Source organism: Uranotaenia lowii, chromosome 2 (genome assembly GCF_029784155.1).
Source record: "Uranotaenia lowii strain MFRU-FL chromosome 2, ASM2978415v1, whole genome shotgun sequence".
In the NCBI taxonomy this organism is placed as follows: Eukaryota; Metazoa; Arthropoda; class Insecta; order Diptera; family Culicidae; genus Uranotaenia; species Uranotaenia lowii.
The window spans coordinates 293252536-293268355 of NC_073692.1; the positions used below are offsets into that span (position 1 = coordinate 293252536).

Genomic DNA, 15820 nt, shown 5'->3' on the forward strand with positions numbered 1-15820 from the left:
ACTTGAGACCTGACAATTGAGACATGAGACTTTCGACATGACACCTGAGACTTAAGACATGACACCTGAGACCTGAGACTTGCGACATGAAACACGGGACATTTGACATAAGACCTGAGACATGAGACATGTAACATGAGACATTAGACCTGAGACATAAGTTATGTCTCAGGTCTATCGTCTCAAGTCTCATGTCTCAGGTCCCAGGTATCAGGTGTCATGTCTTAAGTCTCAAGTCGCAGGTCTCAGATGTCATGTCGAAAGTCTCAAGTCTCAGGTATCAGTTCTAATGATCTCATGTCTTTGGTCTCGAGTCTCATGTCTCAGGTCTAAAGTCTCAGGTCTCATGTTTCATGGCTCTTGTCTCATGCCTCAGGTCTAAAGTCTCAGGTCTCATGTTTCATGGCTCTTGTCTCATGCCTCAGGTCGCATGTCTTATGTCTCATGCTCAGGTCTTAAGTCTCATTTCTCTTGTCTCAGGTCCCAGGTCTCGGGTCTCATTTCTCGTGTCTCAGATCTTAGGTCTCATATTTCAGGTCTCAAGCCTTAGGTCTTATGTCTCAGGTCTCAAGTCTCAGATCTCAGGTCTCTGGTCTAAGGTCTCATGTATCACGTTCTTAGTATCACAGCTAAGATTTTCCCAACTTCAAAAAGATGCTAAGTGTTTTCCTTTGAAAAGTACCTAGAATATTTTCTCTCAAAAACCGTGTTAATTCGCGAAATCCGTGTTAAAAAAAACCGTGTTAATTCCAAATACCGTGTAAAAAAAACCGTGTAAAAAACAACATTTCATCAATCTTATTGTAACGAAGTTTACCGAGTCAGCAGCCAGTTTAAGCTTAATCTCATTTAAAATTAATTCTGTCTAGATTCCCGTTGCAATGACAACATTATGTGTATTCGAAATATGTTTTTACGATTTTTTTTTTTTTGCGTTGGCTGTATTTATTTAACTAGTACTCGTTTATTTAGATTATTTCATTCAAAGGCAGATAGAAAAATCCACTAAACCAGATAATAGAGTAGCAGTTTGTATAATTCAGTATCAAAATTTCGGAATAAGGACATTCAAATAAGAAATCAAGATACCAAGTACTTAGCTAAATGCAATTTTCTGTTTGTTCCATTGATTTCATAGATCCGAAAACTCTGACTAAAATTTGAGACTTGATTTTGGGTTCCCTTTTAATTCGATTTTCCGAATCTCTCATTTCAGACTCATGCGCACCTACAAGAAGATCCACCGCTTCATGGACGTGATCGAGTACTTCTCCATGCGCCAGTGGGACTTCCGGATGGGCAACATCAACGGGCTGTGGCGGCGGCTGTCCCGGGCCGATCAGAAGGAGTTCTTCTTCGATATGCGCCAAATCAACTGGGACTTCTTCCTGGAGCACTATTTCCGCGGCATCCGGCAGTACCTGCTCAAGGACCCGCTCGAAACCGTCCCGGAGGCCCTGATCCGATGGAATCGGTAATGTCCCGATCTAGCTTCGGTCGAGTGTCTTTGTTGAATTAATTTTTTCTCTTCCCAAACAGTCTCTACTGGCTACACCAAGCTACCAAGGTGATTGTGCTGCTACTGGTGTACAAGTTGGTCTGTTCAATCTGGGGCTTCCTGAGCTAAGCGCCGTGAAGCGTTTACAAAGTACCTTCCCATCATTAAGAGCATCCTTCTTTCGAAGGATCTCGGCATTGCAACATCCGCACAACATTCACCGAACAAAATCATGAAGCCATTATTACAAAAAAAAAATCAACCATCATACACAATTGTGCGTAAAAATCGTTTGCGCGTGACAACGAATTCAAAGATTCTTTCGTCTAGCTTTAGAAATAATCCGTTTTGTGTTAGATTTTACTTTTAGAGATAGGAAAGAAAAGATAACGGTAGAACCAAGTTTTGGTTCAAGAACAAAAAAAGTACAGCTTAATCGCTAGGAAGGTAGCTCTAATTTCAGATAAAGCATGATTTTCAACCTGTCGTAAAGCTTTTATAGTTCAAGGTAGGCGATATCCTTCGTCTTTAGAGAAACAAAAATGTTTTCGATTTACTGTTATGACTCTGTTTTTTTTTTATTATTTGTGTCTATAGGTTGTCTCTTGACATTCCACTAAGTTAGGTTTTGGCTAAACGAACGAAAAAAAACCCTGACAAACTTTAAGGAAAAGACATTTCAAGACATTTTTGTAAATTTAGATCCCCATGCGCGCATCCACCCTAGTACATACCATTGATGTATTGTTAAACAGAAATATTTCTTAGGTCTGTTAGAAGAATATGCCTTGGTTAAGTCTGTCAACGATCATGAACACGGAGCGTTATCGGTAAATATTTAACCAATCTAACCTAGACCCATGGGTACAACAGCGAGAAGACGAAAAAAAACGCGATGCAACGGTCGTTCGGGTTTTTGAACGATCGGAGTTATATTTTTTTTTGTAAATTTATTTTGTAGAAAAACCGATTAATAAAATAATGTTAGCTAAAAGTTGTTTGCTAATTATTTGTTCTTGCCTTCGAATCAAATCAACTCCCAAAACATGTCTGAAAATTCTTAGTCATAATAATACAATTTCTTATCACTCACTTCGAAAAATCAAAATTACAAACATTATCTAAAGACAGTGATTCCAGTGGCCCAGCGTATTCCCTTGTTGTAAACCACTTTTGTCGAGAATGCGCCAGATCTCAAATGCACTAGCTTAACCCTCATCCGCATCAGATTTCATTACCCTAATCAGCAGTGTCAATTTGACACTACAAGCTAAAATCGTTATAACTTTTAGCGTGTTAAACCGATCTAAACAAAACTTATATCATCATTATTTCGGCTCTCGGCTTGGCTCTCTGTCCAAATCACCACGCATCGTACCTACTCGGAGAGCAAACAAACACGTTTTGCTGGACGTGCTGCTTGTGGTTCTAGAAATTCAGGAATGATTTAACGTTTATAATTTTCATATTTTTGTGAAATCTCACAGCGTGAATTGTTGCACCTCACTAGAATGTAGATTAAATTAGCTTTCCAATGAATATACTTTTGATTGGTCCAAACAAAGTAAAAGCACTGAAAATCCGGGTACAACCTGACGGTGGACCATAAAAACAGAAGAAATTTCAATTTGCAAAAAATCACGCAAAGTAGTGAACTTTGAAAAATTCCAGTAACTTCAATTTTTGTTGCATGGAAAATCTAAAAACAGTAAAATGTTAGAATTTTAATAGATTTTGTAGTCATATTTTTTCAAAAACTCTACCATCGCTCAAACAGTATTTACAAGCAATCGAATGAAAATTAGGTTTTTCAGACAACTTTTTTGAACTTTTTGCGACCATTTCATTAAAAAAAAATTTAAAAAAAATATTTCTTGGCTTCATGCTGTAGACATTAACTGCAGCTTCCATATGCATAAGAAAAATAAATATTTTTTTGGACGTGAACTACAACAGTTTTCCTGAGGCATGTTTTTTTCATTTTTTTTTTCTTTCATGCTGAATAACGAGAAGACTAGAAGCTTTAGCTATATATTATGTTCTAAACATATTTTACTGACATTACAAGGTTTTTATTGATATAAGTTTTATATGAAATTCATAATAATTCAAACGACTTAGATAGATTTTACTTCTGGAGTGTCTAATTGACAGTCTAAGTCGGAAAAGGGAGTTTTTTGTCCAGACTTCCAGGGTTCGTCCATAAAAAAAGTAAAGGTACAATATTAAAGAACTTTTGAATTAATTTAGGGTCCCCGAAGAAATTTTTGTATTTTGAAAAAAGTTACAAGCCTTCAAACTTGCAATAGTGTCAAAATGACACTCTAATGCGGATGAGGGTTAAGGAGTGTATTGAAAATAAATTATTAACACATTTTTTTCATTGTATAGAGTTGTTTTTGACATTTCTTACGCACACTTGCTGAGCGTGTACAGATGAGACGGGACAATCAACCGCAAAAAACTCTCAGTACAAAAAACGGGCAGCCGGTCGACACACTTGGTCGTTTTTGAGGTTGATTGTCCCAAAACTGAAAATTGTTGGTGAAACAATCAGCACAATATCACCATCACTACCAGTGGCAAATAGGACTATTGATTTTATTGATGATTCAAACAAAGAAACAGTTCGGAAGTGTCTTTAAAAGCTTATTCTTACAGTTTATATGGAAATACAAGTAAAAAAGTAAATATTGGTAATATTCTCGGACTTTCGACTTGAAGCGTTTGATTAGGTTTTGTACAGCTTATTGATCCTGCTTCTTGGCCGCAGCATTCCATTTTTTCTTGAAAACCGCCATGGTCCTGTTGGCCTTACCATCCTTCTTGAAAAGTCTCTTGACGATAGCCCAATATCGTTCTATGGGGCGAAGCTGGGGGCAGTTTGATGGGTTAATATTTTTCTCAACGAAATCTACATCGTTATCCTCAAACCATCTAAGAGTGGATTTAGCGTAGTGGGCTGACGCCAAATCCGGCCAGAACAATGGAGGGGTCGTATGTTTCTTATATAGTGGCAGCAACCTTTTCTGCAAACACTCCTTTTGGTAGATATCGGCATTTATTGTTCCTTTTGTAAAGAAACTCGCCGACTTCAATCCGCAGGAGCAGATTGCCTGCCACACAAGCACTTTCTGGACAAATTTTTCCACCTCAATCGACTTTTCGTGGTCACTCCCCCAATAGCTGCAGTGTAGAATTGTTGTCCCGGAAGTGTACTGGAATTCTCTTTTACATAAGTTTCATCGTCCATGAAAATGCACGCATCTGGCTTCTGCAAAATCCGATGGTATAGCTTCCGGGCTCTGGTTTTGGCTCGTGATTTTTGTTCAGCCGTTTGTTTGGACACTTTCTGCTTCTTGTATGCCTTCGTGTTGTTCCGCTGTAACATTCCGATCGATGTCCCAGCTTTTTTCGCCAAATTCCGTATGGACATCGATCGATTCCAGTTGATGAGGTTAATTACCTTACGGTCCAGATTTGGGTCAGATGGTCCTGGTTTTCTGCTATCTTCCTGGCGAATCATCGAACGTATAGTGTTCCCCGAACTTGTGGATGATGGATTTTACGCTCGCCGGATGAATGCCGAAACGTTTCGCCACTTCATTAATCGTGATGCCCTTCTCTCGCATCCAAGTGACCAACACACGAATTTTAACTTCGTTTTTATTCGCGACATTTTGGGAGAAACGAATGTTTCAAACGTAAACAAAGCGCTGGTTCACTCTTGACAGATCAAGATGCTACATTAGACTGAGTCGATTTGGGGTCATTTTTGAATTTCTCAAACTCTGGGGTCTTAAAAGCTTCGTTTTGGTCCAAAACTCAACCACGATTTTTTGCAGAATTTTTAAGTAACGTTTACATGAGTAAATTTGAACTTTTAGGTTTGTATGGGAAAATTGAATATTTTGTACTGAAAAATCAACATCATTTTTGTTTCTTTTGTGGAACCGAGCCTGCTAATGGTTTTTGTGCCAATTTATAAATTCCTTCAAGGAATTTTCCGCTGAACAGAATATCATAACTTAGTATCTTTTTAGACAAAAAAGTTATTAGCTCTTTAATAGGTGTATGGGTACAAACACAGTGAGCGCGAAGCGAACTGCGAAGCGAAATATTCATTCACCGGATGAATTTCGCAAGTTCGTTTTTGAAGGCCGGCCACAGTGCACGCGAATTGCGATGCGGTTCAACACTGAAAAAAACCTTCGGTGTTTTGAAAAAATTAATCACGCGAGAAAAATTTTTTGCACATTTATTTGCAGAAACAAAACTGTGATCGAGATGTACCGCACAAAAAAACTAATCCGCGTAAGTTCTGAAAAACCACGTTAATTCCGGAAAACCTCGGAAAAAAACCTTGCGCGTTCTAGGACCGCAGGGATTATGAAAAGGAATCTTAAGGACAAGAATACTAGGTGCCTGGACTTTATGAGGACGTCGGAGAACAGATTTATGACGCCCAAATCCAAGATGGCGGCTTCAGCCTAACATCAAAATGCTTTAAATTACTGAAAATCGCATAAAACTCCCATAACTTGGGTATTACGTGAAAGGAACCAATTAGTAAAAGTCGAATTTTGCAGTCTGACGCTATGAAACGCGATCTTAAAATTCAATACGACGGCTTCCGCTCAACTTTAAAACATTTTAAATTACTGAAAATCGCAAAAAAAAATCTACCAAAACTATGACAGAAACATAACAAAATTATGGAAAAAATATTACAATATTATAATAACAAAAATTACAAAACGCTGAAAAAACTTTGATAAAAATATGGCAAAGGTGATAAAAATTACAATATTATAACAACAAAAATTACGAAACACTGACAAAAATTTGATAAAAATATGGCAAAGGTGACAAAAATCGTTCAAATAAGATAAAAATATATTTAACGAAGCTATGAAAAAAATATGATAAAAATGTAACAAAACTATGATAAAAAAAAATTGGCAAAGATAGTTATAGTACTGTAAGATTTTTGTCATTTTCTTTAATTTTTATCATAATTTTTCCATGTTTTCATTTGTCGTATTTTTGTCATAGTTCTGTCATTTGATTTTATTTTTTTTATAGTTAATATAGATAGTTGATTACTCTTGTATTTGAACTCACGGACATTGGCTTAGGAGGGAACTAACTTGCCAACTGAGTTACACATATCACAAGCCCATAGATTTGTCTTGATTTTGTCATTTGTTCGTCATATTTGCCAAATATTTGTAACATATTCATCATTATATGTTCGGATTTGTCATTTTTTTTGTTAAAATTTTGTAATTTTAAGGTCGTATTTGTCATCATTGTATCATTTTTCTTACATATATTTGAAAGTATATTGTTATATTTTTATCTCATTCTTCATAATTTTGTCAGATTTTTGTCATTATTTTGTCAATTTTTTGTCATATTTTTTTCAGAACTTTGTCATATTCTAGCCTATATTTTTTCATTTTTATGTCAAATTTTTGACATATTTTTACCACTTATGTAATAATTTTTTTATAGTTTTATATATGTTTATCAGATTTTTGTGATTTTATTGTAAATTTTTTATTATTATTTTGTCAGTTTTGTAAATTTGTTTTCAAATATTTATCCTTATATTAGTTCTGTCAGAACATTTTATTGTCAAATTTTGATTATAATTTTGTCATAATTTTTTCTCATTTGTCATAGTTTTGCCATTTTTGTGATTTTTTCCTCATATTTTTGTCTAATTTTTGTAATGTTTGTCATATTTTTTTACCACATTTGTCTCGTTTTATTCAAAGTGTTGTCATTTGTCACTATTTTGTTTGTCATATTTTTGTCATATTTTAAATTTTAGTAATATAGTTATTCATATTTTTCCACAGTTTGGTTATATTTTTGTCAATATTACTTCATTTATATAACACTTGTCATATTTTTGTTTATTTCTTTCAGTGATTTTTGCAGTCTTCTCTAAATTTTTGTTAAACTTCAGTCATTTTTCATCTACTTTTTGATCACTTTTACTCATTTCTTATATTGTGAATGGATCACGCGATTTTCAGTTATTTACTGCATTTTGAATTAAGCGGAAATCGCCATCTTTGATTTCAAGATGGCGTCGGACAGCCAAATTCGACTTCTACTTATTGAGCACTTTCATCTTAAACCCATATTGTGGGAGTTTCATGTGCTTTTCAGTCACTTCCAGCATTTTAAAGTTGAGTCGAAGGAGCCATATTGGATTTCAAGATGGCGTCGGACAACGAATTCCAACTTCTATCCGTTCAGCCCCTTCACCCTATACAAATATTGTGGGGCTTTCATGCCACCGGTCGTTTATTGCCAGTTAGAAATTGTTTTAAATGAAAAAGACTGAAACCGCGTTTTTTTTTCGAACATCCGTGCTAAAAAACCGTGCATTTTTCATAACCAACACAGAAACGGCAATGATAATTAAATAAATATACTTTTGAAAAAGATTTTTTGATAAATAATCATTTGCGATACAAAATATCCGAGAGAATATTTTCAGTGTATGTCCAGATGAACAGGATGAATTCGCGCGATCCAGCCGGGTCTTCGCACAAGAATTCGCTTGCACTGTGGCCGGTCGATGTTTTTTTCAACGTGTTTCAATGAGAAGCAGTTTTTCGCGCGAATTGGAAATTCGCTTCGCACTTCGCTTCGCGCTCACTGTGAATTCGACCTATGTCTTTTGGCATTGATAATCAAGAAATTCAATTGACACCACTGCTGGGTGCCAAGCGAAGTATTGCAAGACCACTTTTCATGTCATACTTCGTGGGGCACAAGCAGTGGTGTCAATTGAATTCATGGTTTATCAATCCAAAAAGACATACACCTGTTAAAGAGCTAATAACTTTTTTGTCTAAAAAGATACTAAATTATGATATTCGACAAAGTTGTTCAGCGGAAAATTTCCTTGAAGGAATTTATAAATTGGCACAAAAACCATTAGCAAGCTCGGTTCCACAGAAGAAACAAAAATGATGTTGATTTTTCAGTACAAAATATTCAATTTTCCCATACAAACCTAAAAGTTCAAATTTACTCATGTAAACGTTACTTAAAAATTCTGCAAAAAATCATGGATGAGTTTTGGACCAAAACGAAGCTTTTAGGACCCCAGGGTTTGAGAAATTCAAAAATGACCCCAAATCGACTCAGTCTAATGCTACATACAGATGAGCACAGTTGTGGTCGTTCACGCGTTAGTAAATAGAAGGCCCAAATATGTTTAAAGTTAATTTTCGATACACTCTCTAGTTCGATTCTTTAGATCATGTTCCAATCATTGACTAATGACGGCCGAATACGACATTATGAAAATAACATCTTCTATCCAACCACTAGTAACCACTAGTGAATTGTTTCTGAAAAGGGTTTGTATTAATAATAAAGGGTAGATAAAGTACCTTTTTTTGGGTTAATTATAGACACTTTAAAACCTTCATGCCATTCGTGTCTTTTAAAAGGTGGTGGTTTTCAATAAATGTTTGGATACTTAGAAACAAGTCGCATTCCCATAGAAATTTGAGTACGACTAGTTCACTGTGTCCATCATATTGAAGTTTTTCCATTAAACTATTCTGTATTCCGTGTTTGATCCGGAAAGATTCATATCCTCTGCAGTCCACAAGAATATGTTGAACCGTGATCTGTACACCGCAGAAAGTGCATATAGGTGGTGGTTTCCGTTCAAAAACATAGGCGTGGGTGAGTCTAGTGGTTCCAATCCGAAGACGAGTTAAAATGCGTTGTTCCGAGCTGCAGTTTCTATCGGAAGTTTTGGAAGGGGAGTTTTTAATTTGCCTTAAAAACGAACTGTTTGTGTGCCATTTACTGTGCCAAACATTCCGAACTGTGGTTACAACGAAACTGATAGCATCTTGAGATGGGATTGCAATATTACTCGGAGAATCCATTCGTCCGATGTTTGCTTGTCGGTCGGCCTCTTCATTTCTTTCTATGCCGGCAGTGTTCAGTGAAGACGCATCCAATCAGCTGGCAGAGTCCGTGAGTATAATCGCTGAATCATTGTCGCATTTGTTGATGGCCATTTTCAAGGCTATAGCTTCTGCAGAGAACACACTGCAACATCCAGGAAGGACATAACTGAACTTATTACCTTTTATCACAATTCCAGCTCCAGTCTGATTTCCTAATTTGGATCCATCTGTATAAATCTATCCGTGTGCTGCATAATGTTGTTCGATAAAGTTACTAAAGATTGGTTATAGCCATACTCTTGGTAGTTTCAACTTTGATCGAATTCGATGGTCTACTCTTATTTAAAAAGACATGAATAAATGACAGACTGAATAAATGACTTGGACAACTTAAGATTAACAATTGGAGAGTACCATTTCCGGTTGGATAGTCGTGAAAGGGGTGCTAGGCTTGGAAGTGTTTTACCAGTCAAATGAAAGAAATTTTCGAGACTTCTAGTGTTCAGAGAAGAAATGTTGAATCCTTTTTCGTTCGAATTGATAGTTGACACTGTGCAATAATTGATCGAAAAGGCAGCCAACCTGCTTCAGCCAAGAATGATTCCGTGGGGATGTAACTAAAGGCTCCAGAAACTATTTCGTTGTATGTTGGAGCGAATTCTTTATCGAGTGATTCAATTGTAATGCTTGTTATGGGCAATCCGAATAGAAACTTTGAAATTATCCATAAAGTGCCTACTTTGAGTAAGATAAAGTACCTATGTTTAATGTTTTCTATCAGTTGATGTTTAGATATACTGGTTAAAAATACAGTTTATGTTTGTCTGTGCAAGGAAGGTTCTGAATCTTCCGATGGTTATTTCCGAGCCTTGAAGTGTTGATTCTGTAGTAACAAAAATATGGTTATTTTTCACAACAGAGTGTCAAACATTTGTACTCCTTTTGCCATTCTTGCAATGATTCGTATTTCGCGAAGTCTAAAGTATCGTTTAAGGGGAATGTATCATAACTTTATCCTTATCGGTGGAAGTGTTCACACAAAGTACAAAAATTAAACAATTCGGAATGTAATCTCGATTTATTCCGACTAAACATTACCTTATCGTACTCCATCACCAAGCCATCGAATATGTCACGTAAAACTACTAGTCTAATCTTGTCGCCGCTTAATTGTTCAATCGCTCTTGCCGATAAGCGGCAGATAGCGATTGTGCATCATTAATCCTCTGGCTAGCATTGCACAGGACAGCACACAGATGACACCCGGCGGCATGAACTTTCCGGAACGGGACCATCTGGCACCCATCATGCCGGCCAACACCAGCGAGGTGCCGAGCTGCAAAAGTGGCCTGGGAGGCTCCTGTGAGGTCAGGAATGCGCCATACCCCAGGATGGCACCGAACGTCAACCCAGCGGCCAACGACGGAACGGAACCTTGATAAGAGAGTTGGAAATTGGGGAGAATGGGGGGACACACCGGGTGAAAGTTTATTCCAAGTAGGTTACAACATTTTATATCTTACCAGCTTTGGCGTAGCCCAAAACTCCACCAGCTGCTACGGTAGCGGCGTAAGCAAAACCCCAGATATCAGCCGGCATGTTTCAAGAAAGAAGTTAATTACACAATCCAAAATGAAATGCTGCTTTCAAGTAGGAATGCAAAACAACCAAAGTGGTATCTTTAAAATGCCTGCCTATATTGCTCTTTAGGCAGTAAAATTCCAATTTGCGGCTGTTGGCGGCCTAACCAAATTTAAGCTGCGGCTGTCGCAGGAAAAGCTACTTTTCACCGCAAACACCAATAACACCCCAGCCACGTTCCGGTTTCCGCAAACAGGGACCAGCTGCCGCGGCGAACTGTCACACAGGAAAAAGCAAGCCGAAACTGCCGGAAACGCTTGGGAAAGCGGAACAGCCAAAGTTAAAAACATGTTTTTGATGCTACTTAGCGTAAAAAATTGATGATTTTTACATACCTTTCTGTGGAAGCTTGAGGGCGCAGCTAAGCGTTGATAGCACTACACTGATTCCGATGATTTTGGAGCAGAATTCCACTTTAATAACGGTAAGCAATTTCACTAACCAGCAGTAACAGCGCGCCGGCAACTCGCGAAGTGAGGAACGAAAAGAAACGGAGCGGACTGAACTGCACTGGAACAAATTGCTCGGTGGGAATTGAGGGTAAATTCGTGGTAGAGTTACACTGAAAATATACTTGAAAATTAAAAAAAAGTTAACCATTTTGAAAAAATCGTCTTTGACCTTCATGGTTTTTAGACTTGGTAAAATTTAATTGTGTTCTGTCTGAACTTTTAAAATTTTCAATTTTATAGTCTATGTAAAATACATTAAAAATCAAATTATTTTCATTTATTTTGAAAATTAAAATTGTTTTCATTTAATATTCGAGGATATTTGCCCGTAGGTGAATAAGGACGGTCACATTGCTGCAGCCACATGTGTTGTTGAGGTTTAGTAAACTCTAAATTCTATCAAAAGAGGGACACATAAAAAAAATACTTATATCTAAAGTTCAGGATGTGTAGCGTGTAAAACAACGCTAAAAACCCTGGTAATTACCGAAACCCGTACGAAACCATGCTTACACGGAAAATAATAAAAAGGTAAAATTTACCGAGACAGCAAAGGTGAATGCTCGCAAAAGCCAAAAAGGTAACTTCTACCTATTCGAGGTGAAACTCACCTCACAGCGAGGTAAAATATACCTGAAACGAAGAATGAAAAAAGGTACAATTCACGAGAAAAAATGTGAATCCAAAAAAGGTAAATTTCACCTCGTAGCGAGGTGAAGTTCACCTGAATTGAGCTGAATCAAAAAAGTATAATTCACCTAGAAAGAAAGGTAAATCCAAATAAGGTAAAATTTACCTCGTAGCCAGGTGAAGTTGACCTGGATTGAGCTCAACAAAACGGTACAAATCATCTCGAAAAAAAGTAACTATTTGACGAATCCGTTTATTGAGGTTAAGCTGTTTTGCCGTTGAGGAACAAGTTCTGCTTCGTGCACAATATGTGAAAATCGGAACAAAATGGTAAGTGTTTTCTTAGATTTCATTTAGTTGTGCTGGTTCTCTTCATAATACTTTGCTTTTGTTTCAGATCGGCCCACAGAGCTTCGTGTTGTATTCCCGTCAGCCTTCAGATATTATTCCGGACAAGCCGGACCTGACAAGCTTGGCGAACAAAGGACCTGCCTCAACAATTTTTAAAGAACACGGTGATATATTTCAAAAATAAATATTAGGTAACTCCCTATTTATTTCAAATAAATACCAATTTTTTCATGAATTGTGTTTTTTTTAAATTAATTATTATTGAAGAAACCAATCAAACAAACAAGCATTTACCTTTTAAATCAGTGAATGGGAAAACGGTATTATTTACTATTTTGCTAGGTGAATGAGAAAATGGTAAAATCTACCTTTTTGCTAGGTGAATTGAAAAAAGGTAAAATTTACCTTTTTGCTAGGTGAATGAAAAAAAGGTAAAATTTACCTCGAAAGAGGGGTGGAAAAAATTCACCTCGCAAAAAGGTAAATTTTACCTTTTTTTTATTTTCCGTGTATTGCAATAAACCGCAAAAAAAAATATCAAGCTTATTTCAAGATGCGTTCGACTTTTGTACACTCAGCCGAAAAGGAAACATTAAATTCACCTGGATTTTCACGTAGGCACTCATTACGTGAATTTTCGCTTGGTTTACGTGAAGCACCTAGAAGCTAATACGAAATCACTTAATCCTTACGTGAAATTCCCATAGCTGTCATGCTTCCAAAACAAAGACACGTTCGATTTACGTGAGGATCCAATAAACCGTCAATCACAAACGGGTTTATTGAATTCTATGTGATGTTCACGTAGCTCTGAATGGCTCAATTACGTGAAATCTATGTGAAAGAAAAATTATACCCAATATGGCGCGCGTGAATCGAAGTTCTATCGGCTGCCAAAAAGAGAAGTTTTTTTTTGTGACGGAGAAGCTGTAATTTCGTAAGTAGTAAAAATATCATTGTTTGATTGTTATTTATATATTTGGCACTAGCTGACCCGGTGTGCTTTGCTACACCTTTCAAAATCAAATTATATTTTCAAAAATTATTCAAATTTTTATTGGTTTGTTGGCATTATTTTAAATCAAGTTATAAACTAAATTCATAAGCAACCGCTATAAAATGAGAGCTGCAGCTGAAGTTTCGAATTGCAACACAAAGATAACTTCAACTAATATTCTGAATCTTGCTCTATAAATTTGTGTTAAAGATCTGATAATTTTAATCTGTCTGGAGGGTCTCAAATTAATCATACGCAAACAATCTAACTTATTAAATTTGGTTGTTTTTGCTTAATATGTTCTGGATTTATGCCAAAAAAACTGATAAGAGAGACCTCTCCCCTGTCCTTCCCTTCACCTCCTGCTGAATGGAGGTCGTGATCTTTAAAAATCATACCAATTTTTTTTCGTTCCCAAAAACCCTCTTATATCAAATATAATTCCATTGGTTGATAAGTTTTTAAGCTTAACAACAAAATGTATATGAAGCCTCCTCCTTTCTTCCCCTCTCTACACTGTAAAGCGTAAGGGTCTATAACAATCGTAGAAACATATCTCGTAACCAAGTACTTTTCCATGTCATATTTGTTTCCATTTGTTGGCTTCGTTAGCATAAATTGAGAACTTATGCTAACAAAATTGAGAACTTATGCTAACAAAATTGTATTGAGCTCACCTCCCTCCTCCATTGTACCTACTCACTGAAAGTGTGTCAGATAATCATAGAATCATACCAAAATGATTTTCCATGTTAAGTTTTGTCCATTTCTCGGATTTTGTAAAAAAAAGAAGTTATATGTAAGCTTCCATCCATCCAGCTTCCGTTCCTTTTTTCCCAATTATATTATTCCACTGCAAGAAAGGAATTGTTTGACATAGAAAAATTTCTCGCATTGATATACCATCCCATGCCAAATTTGGTTTTATTTGCTTTGTAAAGTCTTGAGTTATGAATAAACTTGAGAGGAAGTACCATTCCCCCTTCCATTCTCCCCATTGAATGGAGGGTTTTTTTTGTACTCAAATACTTTTTGAAACCAAATTTTTATCATTTGCCCGATTATTTCTCGAGTTATGCAAAAAAATGTATGGAAGCCCCTTTTCCCTCTTTCTATCTTTCCGCTGAAAAAAAGGTGGGACTTCAATTTAACATAAAAACATTTCTCGTATCCAAATACCTTCACATACCAAATATGGTTCAATTTGCTCGATCAGCTCTCTAATAATACTGAAAATTGTAAGGGAGACCTCTTCTCCCCCTTATCATCCAACTCTTTGAAGAAGTGAGCCAAATATTCATAGAAGAATTTCTCGTACCCAAATATCGATCCATGCCAAATTTGGTTCCATTTGCTGTTGTAGTTCTTGAGTTATGCAATAAAAATTGTATGATACTTCCCTCCCTCTTTCCTTTCTCCCCGCTGGAAGAAGGAAGTGGTCTCAAACAATCATTAGAACATGTCACGTTCCCAAATACCCGCCCATGCCAAATTTGGTTTCATTTGCTTTATTGGTGTTTAAGTTACGTAAATAATTATAAAAGAGGCCCCTCCCCCTTTATATCTCCCTACAGGAAAGAGGGAGGGTCTCAAATAACCATAGAAATATTTTTCGTATCCAAATACATTCCTATGCCAAATTTGATTCCATTTGCTTTATTAGTTTTTGAGTTATGTAAAAAAAAAAATATGAAAGAGGCCCCTCCCCCTTTCAACTGGAAAGAGGGAGGGGTCTCAAATAATCATTGAAATATTTTTCGTATCAAAATACCTTCCCATGCCAAATTTGATTCCAATATCTTGATTAGTTTTCGAGTTATATGAAAAATTGTAATGTAGCCCCCCTCCCCCCTTCCTATCACCCCACTGGGAGGAGAGAGGGGTACCTTATATTCATAGAAATATTCCCTATCCCCAAATAACACCCCATGTCAAATTTGATACCATTTGCTTGATTGGATCTCGAGTTATGCAAAAAATTGTCTTTTGTTTGGGAGGCCCCTCCCCCCCTTACTGTTAGGGGAAGGGGTCTCAAACCATAATAGAAACCTTCCCCGGCCTCCAATACCTCTGCCTGCCAAGTTTCACGTAAATCGGTTCAGTAGTTTCTGAGTCTATAGGGAACAGACAGACAGACAGACAGACAGACAGACAGACAGACAGACAGACAGACAGACAGAAATTCATTTTTATATATATAGATTTCAACAGGATGCGGAATTGGAGCAGCTGGAACGATCAGCCAATCGTTATATGAAGCCAAATTGAATACAAATTTGTGAAGTGAAGTGAGTGA

At 36.7% G+C, this 15820-nt stretch overlaps 2 protein-coding genes across 4 annotated transcripts in view; one reads left to right on the top strand and one right to left on the bottom strand.

Annotated features, from left to right (window-relative positions):
• LOC129744496 (fatty acyl-CoA reductase wat) overlaps nt 1-2492 on the top strand; it is a 122501-nt gene extending 120009 nt beyond the window's left edge. For both annotated transcript variants that reach the window (XM_055737033.1, XM_055737035.1), the window contains exons 9-10: nt 1217-1474; nt 1540-2492. In XM_055737033.1, coding sequence (XP_055593008.1) covers nt 1217-1474; nt 1540-1627 — 346 coding nt within the window. In that variant the 3' untranslated portion in view covers nt 1628-2492. The remainder of the gene's footprint in view (nt 1-1216; nt 1475-1539) is intronic.
• Nucleotides 1-11589, bottom strand: part of LOC129744497 (transmembrane protein 14 homolog) — a 31851-nt gene extending 20262 nt beyond the window's left edge. The window contains exons 1-3 of one of the 2 annotated variants that reach the window (XM_055737037.1): nt 11430-11588; nt 10977-11350; nt 10513-10887 (exon numbers count right to left, since the gene is read on the bottom strand). In XM_055737037.1, the coding sequence (XP_055593012.1) occupies nt 10628-10887; nt 10977-11052 (336 nt within the window). In that variant the 5' untranslated portion in view covers nt 11053-11350; nt 11430-11588 and the 3' untranslated portion in view covers nt 10513-10627. Of the gene's footprint in view, nt 1-10512; nt 10888-10976; nt 11351-11429 lie in introns of those variants that run through there. The other variant, XM_055737036.1, reaches the window with a different exon arrangement.
• Between the last annotated feature and the right edge of the window lie 4231 nt (nt 11590-15820).